The sequence below is a fragment of the Lemur catta genome, chromosome 10, assembly GCF_020740605.2.
Source record: "Lemur catta isolate mLemCat1 chromosome 10, mLemCat1.pri, whole genome shotgun sequence".
Classification (NCBI taxonomy): Eukaryota; Metazoa; Chordata; class Mammalia; order Primates; family Lemuridae; genus Lemur; species Lemur catta.
Window position 1 is genome coordinate 72190673 of NC_059137.1, and position 15268 is coordinate 72205940.

Below are 15268 nucleotides of genomic sequence, written 5' to 3' on the forward strand. Positions count from 1 at the left end.
TATAAAATACAGGAAAAAATTGTTAAAAAATATATATGTACACACACACATATATATATTATACATGTAAGATCTTTCTTTATATATTGTTGTAGAGTGACCTCCAGGATGTGTAAGTAAAAAAAGTAATGTGTATAGTATGCCAAGAAAGGACAGATACAAGTGTAACTTGCCTGGAGTCACCTGAATGGCAGAGTTGGGATTAAAATTCAGCTATCCTAATTTTTAATCCTGGACTCTTTTTACTTCTTATAAATATCTGTCATTGTGCCATAGACCCATTTTATAAGCTAAATTTGTCTCTTGATCTTGACCTTAATGAAAAGGTCTCTTATCAGATTTTAAGAATGTGTAGATCTATTATTCTCTAGGACCTTCTTGGTTCCTCTCTTTTAACATAAGTGAATGGGAAATATAACCTAAATATGTAATAATTCACTTTATCTCTGGACTTCTTATTATACATTTCATGGATAAGGACCTTCTAATAGCCTTATAATGTATGTTCATTTGTGAGTTTATCCTCTCCTATTACATTTTTATATTATATTATAGATATGAAAGGTAAAAACTTTATACTTTGAAGTATTTTGCTAGTCTAAACTATTAATAATCTAAACTATTAAAATTCACTTCAAGGTGACAAGTAAAAGTCGTTCAGAATTACCAGATGTGAAACAAGGTGGAGCTAATCTTGAAGAAATAATGCATAGAGCTTATGATTCCTTTGATATTCAGCTTACAAGTATACAGCTGCTTTACAGCAGAGTTGGTAAGTATAAAATACATTATTTGTTAATTGATTTTGCTGCAATGATTAATTAGGGTTTTATATACTTTGAAGACCTTCCTCCTAAATGTGTTAGAACTTTTATGTTTTTGAATTAGAAGTGATAGTAAATATTGTGTAGTGGTTCTCAACCAGGACACATTTGTCAATGTCTGAAGACATTTTTGGTTGTCACAGGTGAGGAATGAGGGGCATTCCTACTACTAAACATCCTATACTGTACAGGCCAGCTCCCCTCCCCCCTCAACAAAGACTTACCTGGCCCAAATGTCAATAGTACTGAGGTTGAGAAATCCTGATATACCAGTGTTTTCCAGCCTTTTACCAAAGTTGGCACATATTGAAAATGATATTTGTATTACTCAGTTGGATAACCAGAAGAGACTGCTGAAGGCTGGAGACAACCAGCCTAGGGGCTATGACAGCCCAGGCCATTGACAGCCACACAAATGCTGAGGATTACTATCCTAGGCATACCTGTATCCCATTCACTGTGGTGTACTAATCAGGAGTCTCTGATCTAGAGCGAGATTTTTAGGTGAAGACAGAAATTTGCTTGACAAGAGCCATTTAAGTAGTTAGGGAGAGACCACCTACTCATTCAGCTTTCTTTTCATTCTGTCATACTGCTTCTGAATTCCTAGAATGTTAGTGAACATTCAGATAATTCAACAGAGTTGGGGGTTATTTTACAGACCTATATAGATGTATGTAGTCAAATTTTAATGATCTGAGCTAACTGATAAAAGGAGAAGCAATGAGAATCCATGGTAATTGTTATTAAAATTGTTCATTTATATAGGACTGAAACATTTTAATTTTATTTGTTTAATTATATTTGCTTTTGGATAATGAACATGGTTTCTGTTTTTGTAGTATTCTAGTTGTTGTGGAAGAAGCCCAGAAGTATAGTGGATGGCAAAAGTAAATTGTTTTCAGAAGTCAATAAATTCTTTTTCAAGGAATAAATTACTGTATTTTGAATATGTTTGAATGATATATTTTGTTCACAACTTTTCAAAGTCCATGAACCATACTTGATATTTAAGAGTGAAATGCTTCATAAAATAATTTTGAAAAGGTTTCATTATTATTGTCTGAAGATTATTGAAATTCCTTAGGTTGTTTTTGATAAACATTAACTGTTCTTAAATAATTGAATTTTTTTTTTGGAGCAGGGATTTTTTTCTTGACATTGTGGTTACTTTATATAATTAATTGTTATACAACGTCATGGTAAATACTGAAGCACATGCTTCCAAATATATTATTTTTTTTAATCTTTAAATGGGAAGTGAAGGAAATATTTATCTCAACACCGGTATAATTTAAAAAATTATTATAACATTGAATGTACTGCCTATCTCCAAGAGTCTGTTGTTTCCTTGATTTGGTTTTCCTTAACTGGGATTTTATTTGACTCATAGAATTATTAGATTCAAGTAAGGTAGCACGTATGAAAATGCATTATATTATCCAGATCCCATTAATCTTGTTACAACTTTTAAAGTTATTTTTTTCTGATTGTAAATATACCTATTTAGAAAATCTGGACAATTCAGAAAAACAAAATAAATCATCCTTTATCTTCCCAGAAGGGAACAGTATTAATATTTTGGTGCATATCCTTTTAGTGTTTTTTTCAGTGTATGTGCCTATGAGTATATGGGATGTGCTTATGTGGTACTTACGTGTGGAATAATTGTGAATGCATTTTAACATGATTTATATAGTTTTATATCCAAATTGTTTTTTTTTTCACTTAGCCAGTAATATTTTGGCCACATGAATTCATGATTTTTGTTGTTTATTATATTCAAGGCTATGCTGTCAGTTATTTAATCATTCCCTTATTGAACATTTAGGCTTGTAACACTGCAGTGAATGTTGCCAGAGGGTCACATGTTAGTAAATCTTGATGTGAATTTTAGCTTTATCACTAGCATATTGACTATAAGAAAATTAGAAATTCTTTGAAGCCTTGTTTTTTATTTTAATTAAAAAAATATTTTTTTCCTTTTTAGAAAGAGAGTCTTCCTCTGTGGCCTAGGCCGGAGTGCAGTGGTATGATGATAGCTCATTATGGCTTTGAACTCCTGGCTCAGGCAGTCCTCCTGCCTCAGCCTCCTAAGTAGCTAGGTCTACAGGCATGCACCACCACACCGGCTAATATTTTAAAACATTTTTTGTAGAGACGGGGGTCTCGAGCTCCTGGCCTCAAGTGATCCTCCCACTTTGGCCTCCCGAAATGCTAGGATTATAGGCACGAGCCGTCATGCCCAGCTTGAGTCTTAGTTTTCTAAAGTGGAATTATTATACATCATTTTGAGAATTAAAATTTAAACATTGCCTGGAATAATGTCAGGCATAAATCTTGAATAAATGGTAGCTTTTATTAGTTATTATTAAGGCACCTCACTTTTTTCTACCTTTTCCTTCATTGCCTTATAGTCATATTGTTTTTGTGGTAACGTATCTGGTTTGTGTAAGGATTGGCAATGTATGCACAGATTTGATTACCTGTTGATTGTGTGTACCTAGGAATGTAACATTAAGATTATCTACATATGAGATTTCTTTATGCCATACAGTATGTGACTATGAAATATTAATAGTAATTTTAGGTTTTATGTGTTATTCAACATGAAATATTTTCTGTAATTAGGTGATAATTGGAAAGAAGCACGAAAACTAAATGTATCTACACAACATATTTTGGTACCCATGCAGTTCAACGTGGAACTCTCTAAGGCTATGGTTTTCATGGACTTAAGGATGCCCAAGTATGTATTGTCTGTTCCATGGGATTGTGGATTTTCTCAGTAATTCTGTAGCAAATGAAATACCATATTTAATTGACTCTTCTTTGTGTGTATGGTAAAATATGCATTACATGAAATTTACCATTTAAACTATTTTTAAGTGTATAGTTCAGTAGCATTAAAATAAGCACATTTACAGTATTGTGCAACCATCACCACTATCCGTCTCCAGAACTTCTTAATCTTCCAAACTGAAACTCCATACCCATTAAACAGTAACGGCCCATTCTGCCCTGCCCAGGGCTTCTGGCAACCACCATTCAATCTTCTGTCTCTATGAATTTGACTATTTTAGGGACTTCATGTAAGTGAAATAATACGGTATTTGTCCTTTTGTTTCTAGGTTACTTCACTTAGCCTAGTATCTTCAAGGTTCATCCATGTTGTAGCATATGTCAGAATTTCATTCATTATTAAGGCTGGTTAATATTCCTTCTGTATATATAGTATGTTTTATTTATCCATTCTTCTATCAGTGGACATTTGTGTTGTTTATACTGTTTGGCTGTTGTAATGATGCTGCTGTGTGCTATTCAAGTCCCTGATTTTAATTTTTTTGGGTATATACTTGAAGTAGAATTGCTGGATCATATTGTAATTCAGTGTTTAAGTTTTGGGAGAACACTGCTGTTTTCCTTAGCAGCTGCCACATTTTACATTCCTGTCAGCAATCAATGCATTTCAATTTCTCTACCTTTTCTCCAACGTTTGGTATTTTCTGTTTTTATTTTAATAATCATTTTAGTAGATGTGAAGTGGTATCTCATTATAGTTTTGATTTGCATTTCTCTAATGCTTACTTATATTGAACATCTGTTCATGTGCTTATTGGCCACTTAAATATTTCTTTAGAGAATTTGTACTCAAGGTCTTTGCCATCTTTTAATCTGGTTGTTTATTTTTCTTGTTGAATTGTAGGAGTTCTTTATATTTTGGATATTAACCTATTATCTGTAAGTTATATAATTTGCAAATATTCTCTCTTACTCTGTTGGTGCCTTATCACTGTGTTGATATTGTCCTTTGATACGTAAAAGTTTTTAATTTTGATCAAGTCCAATTTATCTTTGTTGCCTGTGCTTTTGGTGTCGTATCTAAGATATTATTAGAAATCCACTGTCATGAAGCTGTTCTCTTACATTTACCTCAAAGAGTTTTACAGTTTTAGCTCTTTTGTTTAGGTCTTTGATCCATTTTGAGTTAATTTTTGTGTATGGTGTAAGATAAGGATACAACTTCATTTTTTTGCATACAGATGTCTAGTTTTCCCAGTACCATTTGTTGAAAAAACTGTACATTCCCCATTGAATGGCCTTGGTACTATTGTTGAAAATTATTTGTCCATATATGCAAGAGTTTATTTCTGGGATTTCTGTTCTAATCCCTTAACCTCTATGTCTGTCTTTGTTCCAGTACCATACTATTTAGATTACTGTAGCTTTATAATAAATTTTGAAATCAGGAAGTGTGAGTTATCCAGCTTTGTACTTTTTCAAGATTGTTTTGGCTGTTTGGGATCCTTTCATATTTCATATGAATCTTAGGATGGATTTTTCTATTTTTGCAAAAAACCTTATTGAGATTTTGATACAGATTGCATTGAATTTGTACATCGCTTTAAATATTAATAATATTGACATCTTAATAATATGCTTCCAGTCCATGAACATGGGATATCTTTCCATTTATTTGTGTCTTCTTTAATTTTAGCCATGTTTTCTAGTTCTCAGTATATAAGTCTTTTGCCTCCTTGGTTATGTGTATTCTTTTTGATTCAATTGTAAATGGAATTGTTTTCTTAATTTCTTTTTTGGATTGTTTGTTGTTAGTGTATGGGAACTTAGCTGATATTTATATCCTGCAACTTTGTGAATTTGTTTATTCTAACAGGTTTAAGTTTTTTACATATAAGATTATGTCATCTGTGTACAGAGGTAATTGTACTTCTGCCTGATTTGGGTGCTGCCTTTTTCTCTTTCTTGACTAATTAGTCTTGCTAGAATTTTTCAGTGCTTTGCTGAATAGAAGTGGTTTAAGTGGGCATCCTTGTTTTGATCCTGAGCACAGAAAAGCTTTCAGTGTTTCACTGTTGCATATGATGTTAGCTGTGGTTTTTTCTGGAACACTTGATAAATACTAATTTTCAACTGTACTTGGCAAATAGTAGAGAGAAAAATAAATGAAATAATAATAGAAAATAAGACTCTGAAAAACAATGAGGCTAGCACATCTAATGAGACTGGTTAATAAGGTAAGATGAAAATTGGAGTAGAGATTTTTAGTGCTTTAAATCACATTTAATTTGGATAATTTGAGGGGAAGTCTTCTTTAAAACTTAGTGCACTTAAATCGGAATGAAAATTCCTCTATGATGATTCCTATCTTTTTAAAACAGATTCAAGATTTTTGGAAAGTTACCTCTCATTTCTTTACGGATCTCAGATGAAAAACTACACGGCATTATGGAATTGATTGAAAGTATTCCAAAACCTGAACCTGTAACTGAAGTGTCTGCCCCTGTCAAACCATCACAGGTAATTGTTATTTTCAAAATTAATATGTGTGTATTAAAAAAGAAAGTCAAGCAGTATTTGAAACAACCACAGGAGTATTATTAATAGATAAAACAATTTGCAATCCATTTTGAATAGGCTTTTTAAAAATTATATTTTAAAAGAGAAATTGATGAAATGATAAAAAGTAAAAATAGTTTGAAAAGATAGAAAATGATAAATCTACCTTTCCTCAATTCTGTCGCCTCCAATCCCTCTCCCAAATAATAACGCCATTAACTACTGCTTCTCTAGTTTTTCAAAAATGTTTATGGGATATACACACATGTGTATGTGCATGTACATACATGTAAATATATTCTTATGTTCTTAATATTTAAATAATGAGATCATCATACTTATTCTAAATCTGTATTCTTTACACCATTATTAACATGTATGTTATATACTTGGGAAATATTTTCAGTCAGCACGTACAGATCTACTTTAGTTTTTTCATGGTGATATATAGTATTGAATTGTGTGGATATACCATCTTTGCCTAAATATAGTCCCTTTTGATGTACATCTATATTGTTGTTAGTGTTTACAGTTATGAAAAAATACTACTTCGGACTTCCTTATAAATATATTTAGTTTTACTTCTATCCGTACTATAAATTCCTGGAAGTGGAATTGTTGAGAAAAGAGTATGTGAATTTTAAATTTTCATAAATTTTGCCAAGTTTTCTTTCTAAATTGTATGTTAACTTATGGTTCACTAAAAGTGAATGAATTTCTTTTTATTTGCTGTCATGATTAATTAGCAAATGTTAAGATTTTATTCTAAGTGAAAAAATCTTATTTTCTGATTTTGATTTGCATTTCTTTATAAGATAGAACATATTTTCTGCCTATCTGAATTTCTGTTTTTGGAAACTGCTGTTCATGTCTTTTTTCTATTGGGTTATGGTTTTCCAATTAAGGAAATAATCTGTTGTTTAAAATTACTTTCAGGCTGGGCGCGTTGGCTCACGCCTGTAATCCTAGCACTCTGGGAGGCCGAGGTGGGTGGATCGCTCGAGGTCAGGAGTTCGAGACCAGCCTGAGCAAGAGTGAGACCCTGTCTCTACTAAAAATAGAAAGAAATTATCTGGACAACTAAAAATCTATATAGAAAAAATTAGCCGGGCATGGTGGCGCTTGCCTGTAGTCCCAGCTACTTGGGAGGCTGAGGCAGTAGGATCGCTTAAGCCCAGGAGTTTGAGGTTGCTGTGAGCTAGGCTGATGCCACGGCACTCACTCCAACCCGGGCAACAGAGCGAGACTCTGTCTCAAATTAAAAAAAAAAAAGAAAAAGTTACTTTCTGTCTCCATTTTGTTGTTTGATTTTTATCTCGTATATGCATTTATTTTTGCAATGCAAAGTCCTTCTACTTTTTACCCAGTGAAAGTTATTAGTTTTTTTCTTCCTGGTTTTTGGACTTTCTGTTATGTGATTTTTGTCTTGCCAAGAGAATTTCAGAAAGAAAATTACATATTCATATTGTTCTCTGGTGATTTTCTGAGTTCTTTATTCGTGTTTAAATGTTTTTCTTTTGAAATAATTTCAAACTTAAAAAATTGCAAAAATAGCATAAAGAACTTTTTTCTCCAATTCATTTGAAAGTAAGTTGCTGACGTAATGTTCCATTACTCCTGAATAGTATTTTGCATTATTTTTCCCTAATCTGTTCTGGAGCTTTTTGTTTTCTTAACTATATTTTGGAAAACATAAGTTATAAATTTTGATGCTATTAACTTTATCAATATTGTCTTTATGGATGAAGCTTTATTGTCATATCTCTGAAATCTTTGCCTAACATAGAGTCAAAAGATTTTCTATTATATTTTTATTCTAAAAATTTTGTAGACTGTTTTCTAGCTAGATCTGTGATCCATTTTGTGTTCATTTTTCTATATGGTTTATGTGTGGGTTCTCTTTTTATTTTTACATTTGCATTTGTATTTATTTCAGTTTTATTTGTTAAAAAGACTATTTCTTTATCACTGAGTTGGCTATATGCATGGGCCTATTTTTGACTCTCTTCTTTTCCATTGATTTCTGTGTCTGTCCTTTCCGTCTATTTCTATCCTTTTTTTGATACCATGCCTTCTTAATTATACTGTAGCTTCATGGTAAGTGTTGAAATCAATAAAGGTTAATCCTCTAACTTTTTTGTGTTTCCATGTTTTTGACTGGGTTCCTTTGCCTTCATGTACAACTTTTAGAATCAACTTGTCAATTTTTTTTTTCTTTTTTTTCCTTCCCATCCCATAAGGAGCTAATCAACTTGTCAATATCTACAAAAATTCCTGCTGGGATTTTGATAGGGATTGTATTATAGTGTCAATTTGGGGGAGAATTGATATTTTAGATACCCAGTAGTGGGATTACTGGATCAATTAGTAGGTCTACTTTTAGTTCTTTGAGGAATTTCCTTACTGTTTTCTATAGAGGTTGTACTAGTTTACATTCCCATCAACAGTGTATAAGTGTTCCCTTTTTACTGCACCCATGCTAACATGTATTATTGTTCCGTGACTTTTTTAATAATGACCATTCTGACGGGGTGAGGTGGTATCTCATTGTGATTTTAATTTGCATTTTACCTGGATGATTAGTGATGTTGAGTATTTTTTGTATGTTTGTTGTCCATTTGTATATTTTCTTTTGAAACTGTTCATGTCTTTTGCCCACTTTTTAATGGAGTTATTTATTTTTTCTTGCTGATTTGTTTGCGTTCCCCATAGATCCTAGATATTAGTCTTTTGTCAGATATATAGTTTGCTAATATTTTGTTCCATTCTTTGTCTATTTACTCTGTTGATTATTTCCTTTGCTGTGCAGAAACTGTTGAGTTTAATTAAGTTCCATTTATTTATTTTTGTTGTTGCTGTATTTGCTTTTGGGCTCTTAGTCCTAAAAAGAATTTATGACTGGCCATTGTTCAGAAGAGTTTTTCCTGCATTTTCTTCTAGAATTTTTATGGTTTCGGGTCTAACATTTAGTTATTTAATCCATCTTGAGTTAATTTTTGTATATGATAAGAGATAGGGATCCAGTTTCATTCTTGTGCATATGACTCCAATTTTCCCAGCACCATTTATTAAATAGGGTGTCCTTTCCCCAGTGTAAGTTTTTGTATGGTTTCTTGAAAATCAGTTGGTTGTAGGTATATGGTTTTATTTCTGGGTTCTCTGTTCTGTTCTGTTGATCTATATATTTGCTTTTATCCTAGTAACATGTTGTTTTGGTTACTATAGCCTTGTAGTACAATTTGAAGTCAGGTAACGTGATGCCTCCAGAGTTGTTCCTTTTGCTTAGGATTGCTTTGGCTATTTAGCCTCTGATTCCATATGAAATCTAGGATTTTTTTCTAATTCTGTGAAAAATGATGGTGGTATTTTGATGAGAATTGCATTGAGTCTATAAATTACTTTGGGTAGTATGGACATTTTAACAATATTGATCTTCCAGTCAGTGAGCATGAAATGCTTTCCCATTAGTTTGTGTCATCTGTTATTTTTTTCATCAATGTTTTGCAGTTTTCTTTGTAGAAATCTTTCACATCATCTACAGGTATATAGGTTAGGTATATTCCTAGGTATTTTATTTTCTTTGCAGCTGTTGTAAATAGTACTGAGTTATTGATTTGACTCTCAGCTTGACTGTTATTAGTATGTAGAAATGCCACTGATTTTTGTACATTAATTTTGTAACCTGAGACTTTACTGAATTTATCAGTTCTAGGAGTCTTTGAAGGAGTCTTTAGGGTCTTCTAGATATAATATTATATCATCAGCAAACAGGGATAGGTTGTCCTCCTCTTTTCAGATTTGGATGCTCTTTATTTCTTTTTCTTACCTGATTACTCTGGCTAGGACTTCCAGTACTATTTTGTATAGCAGTGGTGGCAGTGGGCATCCTTGTCTTGCTCCAGTTCTTAGCGGAAATGCTTTCAACTTTTCCCCAATAAGTATGATACTGGCTATGGGTTTGTCATGTGTGGCTTTCATTATTTTGAAGTATTTTCCTTCTATGCCTAGTTTTTTAAGGGTTTTTTTAATCATTAAAGGGTGCTGGATATTATCAAATGCTTTTTTTGGCATCTATAAAGATAGTTGTATGGTTTTTGTTTTTAATTCTTTTTATGTGGTGGATCCCATTTATTGATTTGCATATGGTGAACCATCCTTGCATTCCTGGGGTAAAACTCACTTGATCATGTTGAATCGTCTTTTTAATATGCTTTTGGATTTGGTTTGCTGGTATTTTGTTGAGGATTTTTGCATCTGTGCTCATAAAGGACATTGGTCTTAGTTTTTGTTTTTTGTTGTGTCCTTTCCTGACTTTGTTATCAGCTTGATACTGGCTTCATTGAATGAATTAGGGAAGATTCCCTCCTTCTTGATGGTATGGAACAGTTTCAGTAGGATAGGTGCCAGTTCTTTGTAGGTCTGATAGAATTCAGCTGTGAATCTGTCTGACCCTAGGCTTTTTTTTGCTGGGAGATTTTTTAAATTACTGTTTCAAGCTTGCTACTCATTATTGGTCATTTAAGGATTTCTGATTCTTTCTGATTCAAGCTTGAGAGGTTGTTTTTTTCCAGAAATTTGTCCATTCCTTTAGATTTTCTAGTTTGTGTGTATAGAGGTTTTCATAGTAGTCTCAGATGATCTTTTGTATTTTTGTGGTATCACTTGTCATGTCTCTTTTTTTATTTTTGATTGAGCTTATCTGAATCCTTTCTCTTCTATTCTTGGATAATGTAGCTAGTGATCTATTGATTTTGTTTATCTTTGCAAAGAACCAAGTTTTTGTTTTGTTGATCTTTTGTACTTTTGGTTTAGATTTCACTGAGTTCTGCTCTTATCTTTGTTATTTCTTTTCTTCTGCTAGGTTTGGGTTTGGTTTGTTCTTTTTCTAGTACCTTGAGTTACGACATTAGGTTGTTAATTTGTGATCCTTCTGTCTTTTTGATGTATGCATTTACTGCTGTGAACCTTAACTCTGAGCACTGCTTTTACTGTGAGCCGGAATTTTTGGTAGCTTGTGTCATCAGTGTCACTGAAGGCACCACTTCTGAGAGCCCCAGCTCAATCATCACGTGGGGGCCCTGTGCTGACCTGGTTGGGAACTGGCACAGCTGCATTACAGGGGAGGGGAGGAGGAGGAAAAGAGTTGGAATGGAGAAGAGCTGGCACTGTAGTCCCTTATGTCTCAAGGGCCCCCAACCCCAACGTGTTTTTCTCTCTTCTTCCCTGAAGCTATCCTGCCCTGAATGTCCAAGCTCTGGGTTCACAGAGCTCCTCTGAGACCCACCAGCCCCCTCTGGCCACCACAGTCTGGGCAGGTGTTCGGGAATGTTTATGTGGGGTCCAGTGCTAAGGCAACTGAAAGACTCAAGCTCCCTGGATAGGAGAAATGCACTCAGTGGGTGGAAAAGTATTATGGCACCCTCTGCCATGGCTCAGGTCTGTTGTGAGAATGAGTGACCCTGTGGAGTCTGGCAGCCTGGTCCTCTGTTCTCAAGAAGCTCCCAGTTCACTGACAGCAGCAGCATTTAGGTTTGTGAGGGTAGAGGGGCTCTCTGACAGTTTGGGTGCCTACAGTCTCCCAAAGGTGAGGGGAGGGAAAACAAACACCCCTACCTACCATTTCTGTGGGACTGCAAGTTCTTTGGAGGTTGATCTCTGCCAAAATCTTGCTCCTTGTTCTGCTGAACAGCTTCTTCCTGTGGGATCTCTGGTAGGTTCTGGCACTTTTCTGTCATGATTATACTTGGGCTGTTTTTTTCACCTAAAACATTTTCTGCTGAGATAATCTGGCAACTGATTAGTCAGCCATCTTGCCTCCACCCCAAAGTTCATATATTAATTCTAACCCCACTACCTCAGTTGTTACTATATTTGGTAATAGGGTCTTTAAAGTGCTGTTAAGTTAAAATGAGGCCATTAGATTCAGCCCCAATCCAGTTTGACTGGTGTCTTTATAAGATAAGGAAATTTGGGCTCACAGAGATACCAGGGATGCCTGCACACAGAAGAAAGACCATGTGAAGACATAGCAAGAAAGAGGCTGCAGAGAATTAGCTATGCTCCCAGCAAAAAATCGGGTCCCTCAGGCAGGGGTCGTTGCAAAGGATAAGGAAATAATAGAAAATAGAAAATAATAGAATATAGAAATAAAATAATACACAGAGATGGTAGTACAGTTTTATAAAGAATAGATTTATCAAAAAAGGGGGGCTTGGAAGTCCCCACAATATTCCCGTAAATTGTGAGGCCATGAGTGAAGTTTCACATCAGTATTTATAAGTACAGTGATTGGTTGCCAGGGGTAACAGATTTACATAGTAACAGTTCGTTTTAGGTTAAAAGTCTCCCAAAAGGCTTCTAGAGATCCCTTAATTAACTCTATCTACGTGAGCAAAGGGTTCCAAAATCTTTCTAAGACAAACTTCTAAGTTCTAAGATAAACTATCACTTTAGCAGAAAAGTTAAACAGAGATATAGTGGCTCCATATTTCTTTATCTAGTTATTGTGGATTGAGACAGGTAATCAGGAGTCAAGCAGGAACTGTCCCTTGGGTTAATTTCTTTTAACCGCAGGTGTCTGTCTGTCGGATAGACACTCTTTGATCAGCTCTCATCCTGTGGCTCCATGCAAACCTGCTTTGTTGTTCAAAGCAGGTGAAAACCACAGGTTTGCGACTGCAGCATCACCTTGGAAAGCAGCTGCTACTGACCTGTGAGATGCCCTCCTGAGGCGAGGCAGCTTTTGATATGCAAACTAAGACATTCACATTTTCCTTCAGGGCAAAGCCCTGCAAAACTCCTGAGATGATTTCTGTCTTTAATATAGCAATATTAATGTATGGAGCAATATTTCTATGGGGCTACATCTCTAGGAGCAACAAGAGGCCAAGTTCAGAGGGATCAAAATCTAGCCTTTAGAAGCCAAGGCTAGCCAAGCAAGAAGCCAAGTTCAGAGGTGCCAAAATCTAGCCTTCAGAACTGTGAGAAAATAAATTTCTGTTTAAGCCACCCAGTCTGTGATATTTTGTTATGGCAGCCCTAGCAATCTCATGCAGTTTTGGTATCAGGAAGTGCACTGATTCTGTAACACCTAAAAAGGTGGAAGCAGCTTCAAAACTGGGTAGTGAATAGAGGCTGGAAGAGTTTTAAAGCACACGTTCAAAAAAGCCTAGATTCTAGCTTTGAAGAAATTGTTGATAGTTACATAGGCATTCCAGCTGCTTCTAGTGAGGACTCAGGAGGAAATGAGGAACATGTTGTTTGACATTAAAGGGAAGGTGGTCAGTGTTATAAAGTGGAAAACATCTTGGCTAAATTGTGTTCTGCTTTTGTGGAATGTAGAACTTATAAGTGATTAACTTGGGTATTTAACTGAGGAGATTTCTAAACAAAGTGTTGGCACAATCTTGTTTCTCCTTGCTGCTTATAGTAAAATTTGAGAGGAGAGAGGTATATTGGAGAAGAAATTGTGAAGCAAAAAGGAACCGGAACCTAAAGATTTGGAAATTTCTCAACCTATCCATAGTGCAAAAAATGAGAAAGTGTAGTCTGTAGAGAACACCAAAGGTGTTCCTGGACAGTCATTTGATAAAAGAAATTACAAGTGTGACTCTGAATTCAATCAGCCCATCTCAGCAGTAGCCAGGAATAGAGAGGAGATTGTATCAGTTGAAATATTGCTAATTTGGACTAAAAGGAATGGAGATGGGACACAAGGAAGAAAGCTTGTTGCACTTCTGGCATTCTATAGGGCAGGACAGTATAGCTCTCCAGCTACATGTGAGTTATCCTTCATGAAAAGACAAGAATGACTACCAAGACAATTTTGAGATTCTCAGACTTGCCACTGCCACTAGGGGCCCAGAGAGCACAGGTTTGGAAGGGTGAAGGTATCTTTTTTTTTTTCAGTGTCCGTAGGCCAGGCTGTTGCCGCCCAGGACCTATGAGGCAGGGCTGCATTTAGTCTCTCCTTATTAAGTGTGATAATAATGTAGGTTTTCTATAGATGTTTTTTTACCACATTGAGAGAAATTATCCTGTTCTTAGTGGGCTGAGAGTTTATTTGTATAATGAATACATATTTTGTGTAATGATTTTTCTGCATCTACAGGGATGGTCATGTAGTTTGCTTCTTTAGTTTGTTAATATGATGAATGTAGTTTGTTAATATGATGAATATAGTTTGCTTCTTTAGTTTGTTAATATGAATTATATTAATATTTGAATGTTAAGATAGCATTGCATTCCCAATATAAATTCAATTTTTCATGATGTATTATCCTCTTTATATATCATACAATTTATTTGCTAATGTTTCATACAGGATTTTTGTATTTATGTTCATGAGGGATATTGGTTAGTACTTTACTTGTAATGTCTTTGCTGGTGATATCAGTGTACTTCCAACCTCATATAATGAGGCTGGGAAGGTTTCTGCCTCTGTTTTCTGGAAGAATTTGTATAGAGCAGGTATATCTACTGTAAATGGTTCATAGAATTTGTCAATGAAGCGATCTATGCTTGGGATTTTCTTTCTTGCAGGATTTTTAAACTGTGAACTTTACAGGACTGTTCCTTCTATCAGTTTTCTTTGTGCATGAGGTTTAGAAGATTTTGTCTGTGAAAGTATTTGTCCATTTTATCCAAATTGTTGCATATGTGGAAATAACATGGTTCTTAATATTTCCTTATTATCCTTTCAGTGACCTTGGGATTGGTAGTGATGTCTCATTTTTCGTTCCTTATGTTGGTGTAATTTGTGACTTCTCTCTTTTTTTTTTTCTGTCAGTTTCGTTAGAGGTTTAAATTAAACCTTTTCAAAAATCCCATCTTTGATTCCTTTGATTATTCTGTTTTGTTGCTTTCAATGTCATTGATTTCTAATATTATAGTGAAAAGTTTAGAAACTGTTCTTAGTTTGTGGGTCTTAAAAAAACAGATGGCTGCTTAGGTTTGGTCTTCCTATGGGCTTTAAGTTCCTGGCTTTTGGACCATAACGTGTTGTATTTTGGTGACTATTTCATGTGTATTTAAAAGTAATGTATATTTTACTGTTTCTGGTTGAAGATCTTTATAAAGATCAA

The 15268-nt window shown here is 34.5% G+C and overlaps 1 protein-coding gene across 3 annotated transcripts in view; it reads left to right on the forward strand.

Annotated features, from left to right (window-relative positions):
- The window catches only part of VPS13A (vacuolar protein sorting 13 homolog A), a 197911-nt gene that overhangs the window by 53884 nt on the left and 128759 nt on the right, over positions 1-15268 (forward strand). For all 3 annotated transcript variants that reach the window (XM_045562601.1, XM_045562603.1, XM_045562602.1), the window contains exons 21-23: positions 640-772; positions 3456-3573; positions 6008-6146. In XM_045562601.1, the coding sequence (XP_045418557.1) occupies positions 640-772; positions 3456-3573; positions 6008-6146 (390 nt within the window). The remainder of the gene's footprint in view (positions 1-639; positions 773-3455; positions 3574-6007; positions 6147-15268) is intronic.